General features: G+C 49.4%; 1 protein-coding gene across 1 annotated transcript in view; it reads left to right on the forward strand.

Moving 5' to 3' along the window:
- Positions 1 to 18,341, forward strand: part of LOC119217786 (protein sidekick-1-like) — a 156,130-nt gene that overhangs the window by 47,707 nt on the left and 90,082 nt on the right. The window contains exons 2-4 of the mRNA XM_062564406.1: positions 12,377 to 12,533; positions 14,275 to 14,381; positions 15,067 to 15,214. Coding sequence (XP_062420390.1) covers positions 12,377 to 12,533; positions 14,275 to 14,381; positions 15,067 to 15,214 — 412 coding nt within the window. The remainder of the gene's footprint in view (positions 1 to 12,376; positions 12,534 to 14,274; positions 14,382 to 15,066; positions 15,215 to 18,341) is intronic.

Raw genomic sequence — 18,341 nt, forward strand, 5'->3', positions numbered from 1 at the left:
GGCGGCGGGGGAAAGGTGGGACGGCGATGTTGTCGGAGACGGACGGGGATAAATAATGACCACAGTAAAAAGAGAAAGGCATGTGACATTTGATGTAAGAGGGAGTTCAATAAAGCGAGAGGAAGCAGAAGCCGAGTACATAACACACTCCTTCATAGCTCCTCTGGGATGTATGAATGCAACAAGTGTACGGGCTGATAAATAAAAGGGAGACTGTGTAAATGAGAGCTACATTTTCCATTTTTCGTGGAATGAGTTTGCAGACCTGAAGTGCTATCTCATCCGCCGTGGAGCGAGTTCAATCAACTTTAAGCTGCTCCGCATTAGGCCACTTTCCCAAGACGCGGGACCCACAGAAAGGTCCCCCTTCTCGTTGGATCCCCACTCTCCGAGCAGGAGGAAGCCTTCCGTTCACTCTGGTCCGTGTCGTGTGAGTCGGTGGAAAAGGAACCACAGATCTCCACCTCGCGCGTCACAGGAAGTGCCTCCGATGGCACCACCTCGGTCGTTAGGGTACAAATCCAAGCGGATTTTAGGAACATAACGAAGTCGGAAGGTTCACAGCTGGGTTCGGGAGGCGGTGGGACGGGTGGTGGTGGTGGTGGGGAGGGGGGGGGGGGGGGCGGCGCCAACTGTTTATCCGCTTCCTGCTCAGACGCAGCCTTCACAAAGACGGATCTTTACTCAGTAGACTAGCAAGCCGATAAGGGAGTACACGGCATTATAAATAACCTACTCAAGAGAATAGTCCCTGCTATTCTTGCAGCGACTGATGAATGGCAAGAGAGCAGTGTGCGTGCGTGCGTGCGTGCGTGCGTGTGTGCGCTTGAGTCTCTGTTTGCGTGTTGGGCGTTTTTTGGAGGTTAATATACGCCTGGTGTAACGAGAGGGAAATTGCTTTATGCCGCTAAGCCCTCGGGCTAGAGCATCACTGTTATGATGAACAAGAGTTTAACAAAGCCTTCAGTTAAGAGGTTGCCACACACATGCACCCCCCCCCCCCCCCCCACACACACACACACACACTGTGTCAAGTGCAGGCACGTGTTCTTATGATATCCGCCAGCATTCACCCGATGCAGGCATATATTAAACGGAGCCTTACCCTCTATCATTTTGTGCTCAGACAACGCGTCTTGGTGAGATGTGAGTGTGTGTGTGTGTGTGTGTGTGTGTGTGTATTACACTGTATGAGCGGAGCTGTCACACAGCAGATTGTCCCATCTCTCATCATGGCGTGGTCGTAGGGTCAGGAGGGAGGGAGGCCGGGCTTGTGGGAGGCTTGATGTCTTTGCTGATATAAAACCCCGTCAACTGAAGACAAGACCTGTCACACTGAGTGTGTGTGTGTGTGTGTTGCCTGTGTGACACAGAAAGACTGTGATAAGTGCCCGTGTCTGTCAGGCAGTCCGGACTGGGAGGACCTGATTGAAACCAGTCTGAAAGGTCAAAGTCAAGAGGCGGATCAAAAGAGCTGAGAAGTAGCTCTTAAGTGGTTTCAGGTCTGGCCATAAAGACGAGCACGCACACACACACACACACAGGTGCACACACGCCCTCAAACACATTACAGCAATCAATAGGATCAGGGACAACGCTGTAATTCAGTGTAACAGTAATGAATGTTCCAATTAGTCTGCCCTCGGCGATACATCCTCACAGTACATCTTTTACAACAAAGTTTGCTTGTGTGTGCAGGACACCGCGTGTGTCCGTGTGTGTTTGGGAGATATATTTGTACTCGTGCCATCTATCTCGCCGTGAGATTGCTGCTTATTACCCGTCCGTGCTTTGCGGCCCCGAGGGGGACGGAGCTGCTGCCTGGAGGTCAGAGAGGAGAGAGGAGCCGGCCACGCGGGCCTGATGGCGGCTGGAGGCGCTTCTTTTGTGTTGGCCATGTTGTTGCGTTGCTGGTGTTGTTTTTTTTTTTAAGAGGTGATTTGTCACATGCGGTCTACCGGTGGAGGATCATCCAGCGCACGGATCGGAGCGCACAACACAAAAGTTGAGCAGATGAACCTTTAGATATTGGGTCCCTTCTTTACTGCAGTCATACATCAGTAGATCATCTCTGAAATCAGTGTATGTCAAATGTTGTTACCTTGTTACACTCGTCTGTAGTGTTTAGTCCAATTTAAGTGAGGAGGAAATACCACATTTCATTGTTATTAATGAATACAAAGCCCTGCTGCTTCATATGCCGGCGGTGGTGTGACTCTGCTCCCCAAACTCCCCATCAGGTGTTACTCTTTCTTTTCTTTTTTTTTCGGTTGAGGAGAGGTGTGTGTGGCGAGGGATAGAAGTGCGTGACTTGGCCACGAATGTCAGTCTTTCACCTCATCGTTTCACATCTCAAATAATGGAATGAATAATTTAACGTGGGCATGAACTATTCTTTTGGAACACGTTTGACCTCCGAGAGCAGAAAGGCTGCATTCAGGACCTTTAGGACGCTTCCATCGGACACAGAAGACAATCACGCAAAGCTTGTTATTTTTTTTCAATGTTATTTTGCTCAAGGATGAGCAAATACATATATAAACAATATTTAAGCTCTTGTAAGCTATTGTAGATCAACATGCCAAATAACATAATGACCAAACACGCTCAGCATTCACAAACCATGATTTGAGTGTGATGTGTTTCAACAGGTGAGGGAATATGCACACAGGATATTTGCTCAAGGACGCATGCTTAGACTTTCTGGATTACCAATACTGTTTAATTTAGCATTTTCCTATCTGATGTGCTTCTGCTCAAATGTTTAATCTTTGCACAAGGCTTTTTGCATCATTACTGTTTTCCTCTCGTCTCAGCGCTGGACTTTCCCTTCAACCTGTTGGCTGGCAGAAGTATGAAGAATTTATCTGGTATCATCGGAGGGGGGTGGGGGGGTGGGGGGGGGGTCAGCGTGTTCGCATCTTCGCTTTAGGTGTCGTCGAGACGTTTTAATATGCAGGAAAAACCTCCTGAGCGACAGTGAGGAAACTGCTGCAGAGCCAGGGAGAGAGACTGCAGAGGACGAGCCCCCCCCCCCACCCTCCTCCACCCGCTGATTAGCTTGATTAATTACACCAAGTGATGTTTGGAGTTTTTTTTATGCAAAGAGGCTTCTAGTAACAATAGCCGTTGTGCCTGTTTGCGTTGTCTCTCCCAGGAGAAACCAAGCGCTGTTTGTCCCTGATAAAAGTCAGATTGTCTATGAGACCCGATTCATCACCTCGGCACATCACTTTAAGTCATGACGTTCAGCTCATAAATGAAGGTAATGTGTAGAGGCCAACCATACAGTGCAGTCAATTTTAAAGGGTGGGGCGGGGGGGGGGGGGGGGGGGCATACTGTGATTGACAGGTCGCTACCGCTAGCAGAGCCCTACAGCATCCGAGTCGCCCCTCCGCGTTCCTAATATGGTAACCTCAAAGATGACAAATCCAAGATGGCGACGGCGACAACGTGAGGCCCAAAATTCAACGGGTGACCCCCACGATGACTGCGTCCACTTCTGGTCTATGTCAGCTCCTTCACTATGGTGCCCACACGCGGCTTAGGCCCCGCCCTCCCCCTCCCGGCCATCTTTGCCATGACCGTTACTTCGTCATTACACACAAACCTCAAACCCCCCCCCCCCCCCCCCCCCCCCGCGCAGCCCGCCGTGTGATGGGAGGCCGTTTATCAGGGTTAGTAATCATGCGTGCAGATAAGCCTCAGACGGACTGGCAGATGGGCCGTGTGTTTGTGAAATGACTTTTGCTTTTGCTTTCCAATAACTTCATATAATATGTTCCATTTCTCTTCTCCTCTTTGGCTCACGCTCGCACACATCTATTTCTATTTCGCACACACGCATGCACAATTACTCCCTCTCCCAGACACATATCGCTTTACTCTCTCTCTCTCTCTCTCTCCCTTTTATGTTCAATCAATCCCCCCCCACCTCCCCCTCGCCTCCCCTGTCTCCCCCCGAACCGGCAGCCAATAGCAGAGCCGATGGCGTGAAGGCCACTTTCTGGGAATCGGAACCTTGTTGCGTCTCTGCCGTTAGCTATTCATGAGCCCTCCTGCCGCGGGTCGGTTTACCTGGATCGGTGAGGGGGGGGGCAGTGGCCGACTGAATGTGGATTAACGAGAGTGTCACGTTTGATACAGGCATGTTGAAGCTCCCGGGGGGGAGAGAGAGAGAGAGGGCGAGGAAGACAGAGCGCCTGTTTATCTCATCAACAGACAGGAGGAGAAGCGCCAATTTGTTCAGCGCGGCCCGAAGCAGAAGACAGATTAGCTGCGTCCGCCAACGTGTCCCCGTGTTAAACGTGCTCCATCAGCACGGCACGTGTGCACCTGTTGACGTCCCCTCACCCTCCCCTCCCCTCCCCGCTTAATGTCTCAGGCGCCTTCACTTCTTTTTTGTCATCACGACCACAGCGGCAGGTATAAATAATGAAGGGAAGGACATGAGGAGAGACGTGGGATTGAAATGAGAGAGTGAATAAATGAAAGTGCTGACTGCGTGGTGCAGGAGGGGGAAGGGTTAGTGGGGGGGGGGGGGTGATGGAGCGCTTAATCATCGGGCCACGATGCTAAATGACAGCATGACGGAGAGAGAATGGAAGGCGGAGGAGAGGCGGTGATGAAGGGGCAGCACTCTAAGGTGGGAGGTGGGAGGTGGGGGGGGGGGGGGGGGGGGGCGAGAGGGCATTCGATGGAGTGAGAGGGAAAGAGAGCGAGGAGAGGAGCGGTTTCGTCTCTCACCTTAAAATCACTCTTGTTCTTCCCTTTTAAACGTGTCCTTCGACCGAGGCAGGAGCACCGATGCTCTCTGACCAGTAGCTGTGTGCAATGTGGTCTGCAGGATACCAGCGGGATCTTCACCATTGCTTTGCTCTTTCTACACACACCTCGCATAAATAGATACACACACACATTGACTTACAAATTGACTCAAGGAGATGAAACTCTGAACTTTGAATTCCTGAGTAGCTTTGAAGTTTTCCAACATTTCTCTCTTTCTTGTCCCTCACACTGGGGGGGGGGGGGGGGGGGTGGTGGAGCTGGTTGCGGGAGGCCGGGGGTGTTGGGGTCGCAGTATCAACGGGGGAGGGCATTTGTAATTGTAATTTTCTTTTTTTAAATCCTCTTCAAAGTTTCTGCTTCCACAGCCACAGCCTTCTCCCGAGGTGACCCCGTCCTCTCTGTGCATTGTGGGTCTGTGTACGTGTTTAGATGTACGACCAGTATCATTAGTGAGTCAGACAACACCAAAAAAACGGGCAATAACGTGCTTTATTTCCCCTATTGTGAAATTTCAAATGAAGATGCATTTTGACAAGATTTTTCTCTTGAGGCTGGACCCAGATTGTGTTCAAACCCCCTTGAAAAGGGCTCATATCCCCCCCGCTGGAGCCTTGTGGTGAACATTAGTGGGAGGTGTCAGTGGAGAAGCTGCAGGTAGCTGCAAGCATGCAGCGTTGGCCTCATGTTTCCAGGATGGGGTGGGAGGAGCTAAGGGAACGCGCCGGGTGAGCATGCTGTTGAATTGGGACGAGCACGGCCGCCAGCGTGTGCCTCGGAGAGTATCTGCAACAGCGAGATAATTAAAGAAAGACATTTTGAACAACCCTCTCTTTAAACCTCGCACAAAAATTCAACCCAACAACTTCTAAGAATAGCCACAGGGATGCGGGGAAGCTCAACAATGAGTTGTTGGGCAAACAAGTACCTCAAACACCTCGCTTCCCCAGTCATTATTGGTTGACCTGTTCGGAAACACCCGGATAGGTGTGTGTGTGTGTGTGTCTGACCTTCTGTGTGTGTGAGTGCTCTCTCATCTGAGCGTGAACGCAGAAGTGAGTTAACACTCGGGTAAGAAAGTCACATCGTACCTCAGCAAGGACATTTGTCCCTCTTATTGAATTAATTTGTGTCTTTGAGGGAAACGTTTCCGGGGACGCGGTCCGCCCTTCAAACGGCGTGTTACGGACCTGCCCTTGTCCAAGGAGGGAAGGAGGGAGGAGGGGGGGGGGGGGGGGTGGAGGGGGGGAAGATGACGGAGACTCTGTGGCAAATGTTGTCACTGTCACAATTTCACACACGTACTTGTGTTCACCGAGCAGATGGATTCATGCGTTGTCAGGCGTAAGCTTATACACACACACACACACACACACACACGGGACAGGACAGGACAGGAAAGAGGAGTTGAGAAGTGCGGAGGAGAGGACAGATTGACAGCGAGTGAGTGAAGCAGGACACTTAAAGTCGGTTCAATTAAAATCTGCGTTTCATTACATTTAAAACCTGATGAAAACTTTAACGGCACTCAGTTTTGGAGTAAGGTTTTAAATGCATTGTTTTCCATTAGTGTTTGGGGTTAGGCTTGATATTATGGCTTAATAACCACTCCTACATCACAAAGTTATTAAATCCTTCCTGGAAAAGTAATTTCATATACTTGCCAAATGTTTTCCAACCTCCGACTTTTTTTTTCTTCACTTTGAAGCGATCCCATTGGCCGCGCAGGTGACTCCTCTGGAAACAGAGCGCCCCGAATCGATGCTGACGGGCCGAGATGAAAAGAAAGATGGAGGCGAGCGCAGGGTGGAGGCTGATGAAGGCAGATTCCTTTTTTTTTGTACAGAAAAGATGAAAGAGCAAAGATGGCGGGACAAAGTTCAGAGTGTTGGGCGAGGACGGGCGGCGGAGGAGAGCTGCTTCTTTGGCACTCGGGTTTCAAAACGAGCAGGCGCATAAATTCCTCCTCTCCGCTTCCCGCGGGGGCTTCGTCCCACGGATGCACTTGTTTTTTGGGCACGGAGCTGTGCTTTGTAGTCCACGTGGAATGGTCTCTTTCATCCCGGCAGTCCTACTTTAAGAGTAGCTGCGGGATCAGGACGTCCACGTGAGAGCGGCCTGTGGCTGGAATATTATTTTTGGGATCGGTGATCCATCGGTGACTCGGGATCCGCTGGAGAGAAACCACAACGGTTGGTTGGCGCCGCTGTTTCAGGACGCTCGGCCCCTCCGCGCCCTTCCGCTTTCCTCGCCTCCTCGCGCCTCACCTGCACTTATTTTCCCCCGCCGCGCTTTCGTTCTCCGCCCTTCAATAATGAATGAAAAGGATACGATTCGTCAATCACTTCAAACGCCGCGTAGCCCACCGTGCCCAAGGTCGGCGCCGTGGCAGCTGTCAGAGGGGATGATGGCTAGTGCAGATGGAGTGTGTGCGTGCACGGACACATGCACGGCTCCAGAGAGAGAGAGAGAGAGAGAGCGCTTCGTCAGGAGGACGGGCCGACCGGAATTGAGCAGAACGGGGGAGATGGGGCAGAATGAGCTGGAGACCGGTGGGGGGGGGGGCTGGATGAGAGGAAGGACACGGGGCATGAGTGATCTCTCTGAGCTCCACATGCACTTTGTTTAAGAAATGCACCAACTGCACATTTTTTCCACAACCTGTCGGGAAAACCCATTGTGTGTTTACTTTTATCAAATAACTTTTATTTCCTTCAAAGCTGCGGCAGAAGCTGAGACTAATCTTAAAGATGTTTGAATCGTTTAAAGGTCCTCTTCACTCACACCAAAGAACTTCCACACCAACAACATGGTGTGTGTGTGTGTGTGTTGAGTGAGATGGACCCTGGAGTCAAGTCATCAGACTATCAAATGTCTGAATGTCGAATATCTGTGTTAGTGTGGGGATCTGGGTCGAGTGTGTGTGTGTGTGTGTGTGTAGCCCAGTGGCTGTGATGTGTGATAACGTACGACAGGTTCAAACTGGTAAAACCTCACACATATCTGTCCATGATCTTATAACCTGATTGATAGTTGATGAGATGTAAAATAGATACAGCGGGGGGGGGGGGGTATGGAGTATGGAGGTGTTTTCAGCTGCTTGTGTACCCACAACCTGCTTGTCTGAGAGAGAGAAAGAAGGCTGGCGTCGCAGCGGGTTGTATTCATTTCACCCCCCCCCGACCCCCCCGACCCCCCCCCCACACTCCCCTCCTCTCCGCCTGTCTGCGCATCAGGAGATAGGAGCTGACAGTCTTCTGTGTGTGTGTGTGTGTGTGTGTGTGTCTGTCCTTGCATTATGTGCCCCGCAGTGTGGCCCACCTCTTAAATGTCACTGATCACAGTCCACCTGATTACCCCCCCCCCTCCCCCCCCCACTCTTCTGCTTTAGCCCTTCTGACCCAATTAATGCTCTGTCCCTCTCCATGGACCCCATGACGTGCAAGAGCACACACACACACACACAGATGCTTACAACGACAGAATGTTGTGTTGTGTACTAAAGCAGTTAATGCACGTAGTTCAATTTAAGTAGAACATATTTAAGATTGACATTTCCGGTGGTCACATGTGGATACGCATACCGACACACACATGACACGGGCCTGAATGCCAGAGGACGCCGCAGACTGACATTTATAAAGCGAGTACACGTCCGGCTCGGGCCGACGCATCCGTCAGCGCCAAACTGGAAAACGGCCAAAGGCAATATGATCACCGAAGGCACTAATTGGGCACATTTGTTTGATTTCACCTTCTACTGTACCCGAGCCGAGCGGAGCAGAATGTTAATTTGGTTGGGGGGGGGGGGGGGGGGTCGTGAAAGGGAGACTTCAGGCTGCTTCAGAATCCACCTGTCGGCGCGTGTCGCTGCCGCAAAGAAGAAGACGCACTCGCAAGGGAGGGGGGGGTGGGGGCTCCTGTCCGCGACGCGGCCTAGCGGGTCAACGTCAGAGGCGCTTTGATTTTATCATCATCAAAGGCAGCAGGTGTTCTGTGCTCGGCTGTCATCTTGTCTTCTCTCAGTTAGAGCTCCGGGTTGGATGTGTGAGATGGGGGGAGAGGGGGGGGGGGGGGGGGGGGCTGTCAGCCCTCGTCTCGGTCGTGGTGAACTGGCCCCGCATCGTGTCTGGCGTGGACCAGGCGGCGTGGTGGTGGTGGTAGTGTGGGGGGAGCAGCAAACGTGTCCAGTCGTGTTTTGATCCCCCCCCCCCCCATGAAGGTTATTATTACACGTTTGGCATCTTTTTATTTATTTCTTTATTTTAACGCCATCACGGCACAGCGGAAGGAATCATTTAGAAAAGCCAAACAAAGCGACGTGCCGTGACAGAGAATCTAATTATTTTCCACTCAGTCAGCTTTCGGGTCGGAGCCGTCAGTACTGCGAGTCTCCCCCCCCCCACCTCCAGGATTCCAGCTCTGGTCGCTCACCTTTCTCCACCCACCGTCTTTTTTTACAGTTAAAAGCGTCTGAAACATCTGCGGCTGCTTACTCAGAGCTCCATCACCATCGGTTATTATTATTATTACAAAATGATCAGATGATCTGGATGCTTTCTGCTGACGTGAGTACTGGCCGCCGCCATATTCCTAACGTAATGAAACTTCAGCGCCATGCAGAGGAAGAGTCGGCTCGATTTACTGTCCCGGCTGGGCGCTTTTTTTATTTTATTCCCAGTATATTTTCAATGCGATGCCATAACCGTGCCAATATATTCTCGTTAAATGATCTTCGAATGTCAACAATAATGTCCGGCGCAATTATTTCTGGGGCAATAAAGCGTCTTAACAGAAGTAGTCATGGAGACGCTTAAAAAAGGCGCTCATTCCTTTCGCCTTTACTTCTATCATCTCTCTGCGCAAAGTATTCAGGACAACTGAACTGTTTCAGGTGCAGAGGTCTGATACACTCCTATTGTGTTTTTTACATTGTTCAATTAATTAACCGCTTTTTTTTCGACCCTATTTTTCTAACCTCAAAATCTCAACTCATAATTCTTCCTCGCGCTTCACACACTGTCAGTCCAATTAAGTGTTTTTAAATGCCTGTAGAAACAAGCGCTGGCAGACAAATTAGATTAAAAGGGAGTAGAGCTCATTCGCACCCCCCTAATCAAATAGGCCGCTTAAATAAGAAAACTGCAAAGCTATGCAACTTTCACTCGCTTATTCATAGCAAATGTACTGGTGATAAAAGAGTCTGATGTAGTTATTTTCTCCCCGTCAACCCCATGCGTCAAAAAGGCACGGTGTGTGTTAGTGTGTGTGTGTGTGTGTGTGTGTCAGGTCAGAATTAGGGTCACTCACTCCAGAAAAATCACTTTATCTTCATAGAGCTGAACCCCTGCTGTGAGACATAGCTGGCAGAATTGGCTACAGTCTATGAATACTGATTCACTTTGTCTCTCTCTCGCTCTCTCTCACACACACACACACACACACACACACACACGCAAACATTACAAATAATTAAGCCAGCACTGTTGGAATGTGATCCACGGCTCAACTTTTTTCCTTTCACTCTCACTCCTTAGTCAGAGCTCTGAAATGCATTCCCACCACACTGTGCACCTAAATAGACAAAAAACTAGAGGAAAACCACTGGTTCCTGCCCCCCCTTTTGTGAAGGACGTGTCATGAAGGGACCTAATGGCCACCATGCGTACAGTCCTGTTGAGGAGAGAGGAGAGAGGCCGGGATGGTAGTGGACAGCCAACCTGATCCTTCTCCTCCTCCTGTCCTTCCCTCCTCCCCCTCAATCGCAGCGCTCATCTCCCCCGGCAAATTGAATTCCTCCCCAGTATCTGCCTAAGCGGCTTCACGACACCGTCCCATGATGCGGCAGGAGGGAGTGTGTGTGTGTGTGTGTGTGTGTCTGTGTCTGCATGCACATCTGCCTCTTGAGTCTCTCCTGTCACATTTAGAGGCCAGCCTTTCTGTTAGGCGACGTCCCCCCCCCCTCGCCCCCTCGCCCCCTCCTTTCCTTCCGAAGAGGCAAAAAGCAGAGACCTTGAGCTGCCACACACTCTGACAGAGATGGGGGGGCCGAGGGGCAACAAGAGACTTAAGGGAGAGGCGACGAGAGGGCAGGCCGCCTCGATAGAGAGACAAGCTGGTTGGATGGTGGAGCTCGGGGGAGAAAGAAGGGTGTGAGGGAGGCAGAGTGACTTTGAGGGACAGACGGAGGGGGGGACACACACGACATCAGTGAGTGAAACAGGCGTTACCTGACCTTGCTTCCTCTGTGTGTAGCTTCTAATGGAGCCCCTCCAAAGGGTTTAAATGGCCGTGAGGAGCGCACGCACTCTGCAGGAAGCAGGAAGCAGCGTATGAAGTAAAGTACAAAGTATGAAGGGCGTAGTGCGTAAGTGCAATGCTTGGAAACAGGTGCAACGCGTCCACATCTTTCTATTTGTACAATAAGTTGAAGTGCCCGCCTTTCTAAGTGAGGGTCATATTTGATAGTTTGTAAAGGCTGCTATGTTTGGTACTCCCCCCCCCCACACACACACACGGGCGGGCAGGCACACAGCTGTGAGTTATGGTGCTGGTCAGCACTATGACATTGGGAGTCCACTTTGCCAGCCGTCATCTGTAGAAATGGAATATTCCAAATAAATCCTCACACACACACACACACACACACGCATACACAGAAACTCCCGTATAAATTTATCTTAGATGGAACACTTTCCTCTAGTGCAGGGGGCAGGCAGCTATCAATCTTAAAAGAGGGGAAGAGAGAGGGAGAGAGGGAGAGAGAGAGAGAGAGAGCGGGTGAAACGGTGGAAAGCGGAGGGGGAGAAGGGGGGGAAAAGGTGGCCCTGAGACATCCACACGGAATAAGGAATCAGGAATCAGGAAGGAAACGGAGACGAATGGAGGCAGCTCGAGGAAACACCGAACGGAGGAAGTTGAAGCGGCCCGGGAGGAGAGATGATTGATTTTCGGACCAAATTGGATTTGTCCAGACCCGTTGCCAACGTTAACTATATTTGCTTTGATGCATGTGGGCACTTGATGCAATTCAGCAGCAGCCAGGGGCAGGAGAAGTCCTCGAGTCTCAGCGAGTCCTTCCGGGGGGGGACAAAGTGTGACGGAGCCGCTGCTTTTCTGGACCGCTGATGCGCACAAATGCGCCCAAATAGGAAGAAATAGGATCCACCAAAGGACGAGCATTGGAAATGTGTATCGAGAGAAATGACATGCACTTCTTCTTTGTTCACTACATTTCCTGACACCTTACGGGAGGTGTCTGCAGAAGCAACATTAAAGTGAGTCCCTCCGAGGAAGCGTGTCAGAGGAACGCTCTCCCCAGATCTCACTAATGGACTGGACTTTCTCCAGAGGTAAATCCTGTCAGCGAGCCGCGGCAGATTTCACACCCTCGCTGTTACTAATTATAGTGCGAATGAGGCGAGAAAGGTCGGAATCTTGGCCCGCGTGAGCAGGGAAGAAGACGTCGATCCGAGTAGAACTACTCGTAGATTAGAGCCAACATTGTTAACGTCTGGAGGGAAACCATCCATTTCTTCTTTTTTTTTAGAAGAATAAGACATTGTCCTCGTCTGTGTCTCCGTCTGTCAGAGGTGGCTCCCTACCTGCGGGGGGGTGGACCGAGGCAGCAGGTGGTGTTGGAGGGAAACAGGTTGGTGCTGACCTGCCTGGCTGGAGGCAGCTGGCCGCTGCAGTACCGCTGGACCCTGAACAACAGCGACGTCACCGGCTGGACGCCTCAGTACAGGTCAGTGGGACGCACGCTTCTTCTCCTTTGTGTGTGTGTGTGGCTTCAGTCCGTCCTTCTGAGAAACCTTCAGTGCCTGTGTGTGTGTGTTTGTGTGCAATGGAATAAGATCGCACCTGAGGCCCCCCCCCCCCCCCCCCCTTGAGTGATGGAGTGTGTTTAGAAAAGGTCAGAACATTTAGACAGTGTAGCCAGAGTGAGATTAATAATTACGTCAGCATCATAAATATGTAAACGGTCCGGGGAAAGAGGAGAAGCGATCAATACGTCTGAGCTCCTTTCTCTGCATTTCCAATGCGTCTCCTTCTATTTATACATCCTCAAAACCAAGTCGGGCACCTGGTCCCGTTTCAGACCCTTCAGTGTAGGGTTTATTTCATTTTCAATTACCTCTTCTGCTTAAGTTTAATGTAGTGGACAGAGATAACTCTGATGAGCAGCGCCGTAAGCTGCGCTAAAATAATCCGTTGGCAAGTTTAAAAAAAACAAAAAAAATGTAAAAAGCCCAAAAGGTCGATGACTTGGATGCTGCCTAATTGTTCAGCTCCAACCTGCTTCCACACACAACACATCAGTGGGCCATCCACGCGAAGCCGTAAATGATGTTTTCTTCTCCATCCACAGTGTCATCCCATGAACGCACACACATCACACGGTTCATCGTTTGCTCTATTTGCGCTGAAGCCGTCTGGCTGAAGAAGCCTGATTGAAATTGTTCTCATCTCGAATCCCACCGGGGGGGGGGGGGGCTTCACACGCAAGGCCGAGACTGTCGAGACAAACATGCTGAGACATCGTGTTGTCGATTTGGTGTGTGTTTTCGGGATGTGCTGTGTATGAAGGAAAACGGGTTGTGAATGATCAGAGAATACAGTGACAGCCCCGTCCGCACACACCTGGTAGAAGTATCCAGTATCTAATATCGAAATCTGTTTCTGGAGGAGCGCTGCTGTGTAATGTGCCATCTTGGATTCAGATGGACTTGCCTGTGTGAGTCTTTGATGCACACATGTCTGTGTGTGTGTGTGTATGTGTGTTGGCACTATGCATACACTAACAGCCTGGGAGTTAAATACTTGGCTTTCCTGGTATTTATAATGAGCCCCAAAGCAATGTGCAGTTTTACTCTGTCGTGTAATATATATGTGTGTGTGTGTGTGTGTGTGTGTGTCCAGCATGGCACCAACCTAGATCTTTAGCCAAGCTTCCCATTAGTGAAGCACAGTCCATTAAAACCCCATTAACTGCCCGTTTCAGGAGAAATGAACAAAAAATAAAAAACCAATGCGCACAGTCAAAAACATTCTCATACACGGCACACACGCGTGTACACAAGGGTACATGCGTGTACTGTACGTGTACGCACCACCCTGCCTTCCCTTCTGTTATTGGGGAACATTAGGCCCAGTCCATTGTCAGAACAAGGTCATGAAAGAGAATTACGCCAGGGTGCTTATGTACATATGGACAAGCAGACCTCCACCCTCTTCCCCTTCTGCCTCCTGGGTCTTCCTATTCTGTCTGTAACCAAACCATGCGCAATCATAAAATAAACCAAATTTAATGATCTGAATAAAACCAATCCTTACTTCTAGGTATGAAATAATCTGTTTGTGATTGCTGATGGTGGTAAAAAAAATGAAATTATGCTGCTGGTTCACAACGATACATAAAAAACAAAAAAGGAAGAAGCCACATAACCATGCGGCCCGTGTGTGTGTGTGTGTGTGTCCACCTTCAGGTTGTCTGTCCGGTCTGTGAAGAGGACTGATGCAGGCCTGTATCAGTGCGTGGTGAGGAACCGGATGGGAGCCGTCATACACCGGAGGACCGAGGTGCAGGTGGCCTGTGAGTACACCAGGGTTTCTGCACAATTCTTTGCCCGATGCTGGTTCTGAAGGGGGGGGGGTGCTCTATTTAAATTAATTTTCTTATGTTGCAGTAACTGAAAGAAAAAGCAACTGCGGCATTTTCAAATATATTAAAAAGTCTCCTTTTCTCTCCAAACACGCAATTTAATTTCATTTGGACTTTAATTATTTCATGTAATATGCGAAAAGCATTTAAACAGTAAAGTACCAAGCAAACACCTACCACAAAAAGTATATCCGCAGTGCATTTTTTAAGACAAATGAGAAGTAATTTAATCATTTAATTTAATCTTTGCAGTCAGTGAATTTGTGTTGGTGACAAACCAAATTTGTGAGTTCCCACACGCAGTTAAGTGGCCATCTTGAGAGTGCTGCCGCTACAGGGAAAAAAAGAGTCAGAGCTTTAGTGAGTCATAGAGCATCGACCATGGAGGAAACCGTATCCACGACACCTCTCGAATGAACAGTTTGAACTCACTCTCCTGCTAGCGTCGAGCTAACTGCCTTTCTAACCCATGCGGAGGGGCTCAAAATGTGTCTTAATTGAATGAATGTTGAAGAGGGCTGACAGCTCCGTCAGCTAGCGCGTTAGCGGTTAGCTCCGTAATTGGATACAGAGACACTGATCCTCGTGTTTCTCACATCCCTCTTCCCTCCTCCAGTTATGGGGACCTTCTCCGCAGAGGAGCAGAGAAAGACGGTGACTCAGGGCCGAGCTGCCATCCTCAGCCTGCCTCCCCTCGCCTCTTTCCCCCGACCCCTGGTCACATGGTACAAGGACGGGCACAAGATAATCCCCAACAACCAAATGTAGGTGTCTCTTTATTGTAGGTGTCTCTTTGACCCTCTCTCTCTCTCTCTCTCTCTCTCTCTCTCTCTCTCTATCAGACATATGCAGACACAAATATCGCCGGCGATACAATTTGAATTTCACAGTTCTTATTCCTTGGCGGTCTATCAATTAGCATGCCGCAGAAGCTATTTTTAATCCTGGCACACCAATTGTTATGAATAATAAGCCATTTAGATAACTGACCGTACTCATTAGACATCCCTACAAAAGACCTGGGACATTATCAAGAGAAGATAAAATGGATTTTTCAATAAATCAAATGGTTTTCTCTTGTCTGATCTCGGAGGTCATTAAGTAATTTCAGGTGCACGGGAGCTGTTCTCTCACATTAATTGTAACGCAGCGGCTCCGTGGGTGTGTGCTGCGCGCTGCATTTCACACTCTTTCATTCAATTCTGTTGTCGGGCTGCTTTTTGAAACCGCCGAAAGATTTGCATATTATTCCGTAGCTCCCACAGCTCTCCTGTCAGTGTCGTCATTCAGACAAATGTTCATCCGGGGTTATTAACGACGTGATTATCCAGACAAAGCCGAGACGCGTTTGTTGTGAAAGGTTTCTCAGAGTAACGCGCCACAGATTGAGGCGGTATCTCAAGTTATTTTTGGTCGGTTTGTCTACTGGAAGTAGGTGTCGGAGATGACTAACCCCCCCCCCATTTAGAATACCAACGGCCCCCCTGTGTGTCATGGAGGGGAATTGTCAGCGGCCTCGCTGTACACTTACACGGCCAGACAGCAACCTTTTCATTCCTTTTATGACAGTCCTCACCTCAGAAGTGCTTGTGAGGGAGCTTTGGTGCAGTACATTAGCCCTTCTTTTTTTTATTTGCTCTATCATCTGTTTTGTTGTGAGTTCACGCCGAGATTGACTCGGCTTTATAATTTGAATGGACCTGGCAAATGGCTCGCCTGTTAACTTAATGGGGCTCCATTGAGTGTGATAATGAGGGGAGATCCGAGACACCGCCTGCTTCCAAAGTGTTCACTCTCCCAGCCGTCCCCGCCGCGGCGCCCTCGCCCCCTTCCCGAAACAAGCGCCGAGTACGAATGGAAAAGATGAATAAATATCAGTCTCGAGTGTGGAAAGATTGGCGACTTGTGCTCCGAAAGCTCAGCACCCGACTAATTCATGTGATGGGGCCCCCTCCACCGCGTCAGTGGAGGGTGGACCGCCGGGCGTCAGGAGAAGCACAGACTGCCTCTGCCTCAGTAACATTCTGCTTAGTGAGAAGTCGCCGAGGCCGTCCGGTAAGTGTCAAAGCGACTCTCGGTGGTATAAGTGAAGTTTCAGTGTTGGACATCATTCAAATACAAGAATTAATCAAACATTCCATCCGGAACCTGTTGACTTTTCTTCATCTGAGCTCAGAGAACATCTGTTTGATACCCGTTTCCTTGGGTAGTGAAAGTTGAAAGTTGAGGTGGGCGTGGCGGCGGCGATCGCTGAGGTGACGCTAGCAGCGGTAGCTTGGGTTTGGCGCGATGGCGGTGACCGGTGTATGTTGGTAATGCGGCTACAGCGGCTCCTTTTCTCTTTGCCCTTTATCTTAATCGAGTCGGGAGGGGAACTGTTTAATATCCTGCCCAAATGTGCACAGTCGCTGCGTTTTATTATCAAGATAAGCCATTAAATTCATGGTTTCCCCTCAGCTATTTAATGCAGACATAGTTAATTCCTACTGAATACCTGCCCGCCTCCGCTAAAGTCATAAAAAAATTAACACATTTTTATGAAATACAATGTTAGTGACATTATGGGAGATAGAAAAAAACGGCCTTCCACTTAATGTAGGAGATGTTTTATTTGGACAGTTTCACGCGCAGAGAGGCAGACATGTCACTTCCAATCATTTCATACGCACCACGTTGCACCATCTCAATTAACTCAATCGAGTGTCAGGGCGACCCCTCCCTCCCCCCCCCCCCCGATGGGAGAGGCAGACAGTGGAAATCCTTGGGTTTCCTCACCGCTTTGACCAGCAGATCGGCCCCTGCATTACAGGAACCGGATGTCCGCCGGCCCTGAGGCACTGATGGGTTCGTTGATACACAAGTGGAGGAGTGGCGATGAGGCGGTACTTTTACTTTCCATGTGAGTCCTGCTTAAAAGGGACAACACAGTGTGAACCTCTCTGATTATTCGCAGCACTTAAACCAACAAGCAACTTTGATTATTTTCTCGAGTGTCTTTTGCGGGCACACGGTTTGTTGAGTATTAAATGCTCTTCTAGTTACACTCGACTCTTTGGAAGGAATTAACCCACATGTTAATGAGTAGTTAATTAATACATATATTTTTGCATTTTTTTGCAAAAGACTTATCCACAAAGCACTTAATGCGAAAAAACTGTTTACGAAGGTTGCAGTCCGCGGTTTTGAGTCACGCTGCAAATAACGGTGGATGTAAAAAGTCATTTTGAAGTAGATTTGATTCATCATTCATTTATTCTTAGGTGACGTCTAAAGAGGACACGCAATCACAACGTTGACAGAGACTAGAAGAGTCCGTTTGATTGTGCAAAGAAGAAGCAGCATTCTTAAGATTCAAGGCTTTCACGACACCACCTGTATCCATGGCAACACAATAAAAGTGACAAATAGTTCCGCCACTAGCATAGATTGGATTTATTGTTATTATTCAGTTATATTTCGCGAGATAGAAATAATTAGAACGATAACTGTTGGAGTTGAAAAAGTATCTCCATCCCCGTCGTTTAATAATTCTTTTGTTTCTCTCTCTCTGTCCTTCAAAGTCCTCACACACCTGTAATACGTCATTTTCAGGTATTAATATAATAATGGATAACAACTTCTATTTCTGCAGTGTGAGATGAAACATTCTGATTTGCTTGCGGCCCGCATACACGCCGTGATTCATGCATAACACTTCCTTTGAACCCTCACAGAAAAGACTAATTTGCACCTTTCTTTACAGCTTCCCTCTTGTCTGAACAAGACATGTCTTCCTTCCCCCCCCCCCCCCCCTCCTCCTCTCTCACCTCGCCGCTCCATCCTCACTGGCTGCTTTTCTGCCTCCGAGTTGTTCTTTATGGTGCTCTGCTCCCTCCGTCGGCTCTCCCTCTC

This window comes from Pungitius pungitius, chromosome 9 (genome assembly GCF_949316345.1).
Source record: "Pungitius pungitius chromosome 9, fPunPun2.1, whole genome shotgun sequence".
NCBI lineage: Eukaryota > Metazoa > Chordata > Actinopteri > Perciformes > Gasterosteidae > Pungitius > Pungitius pungitius.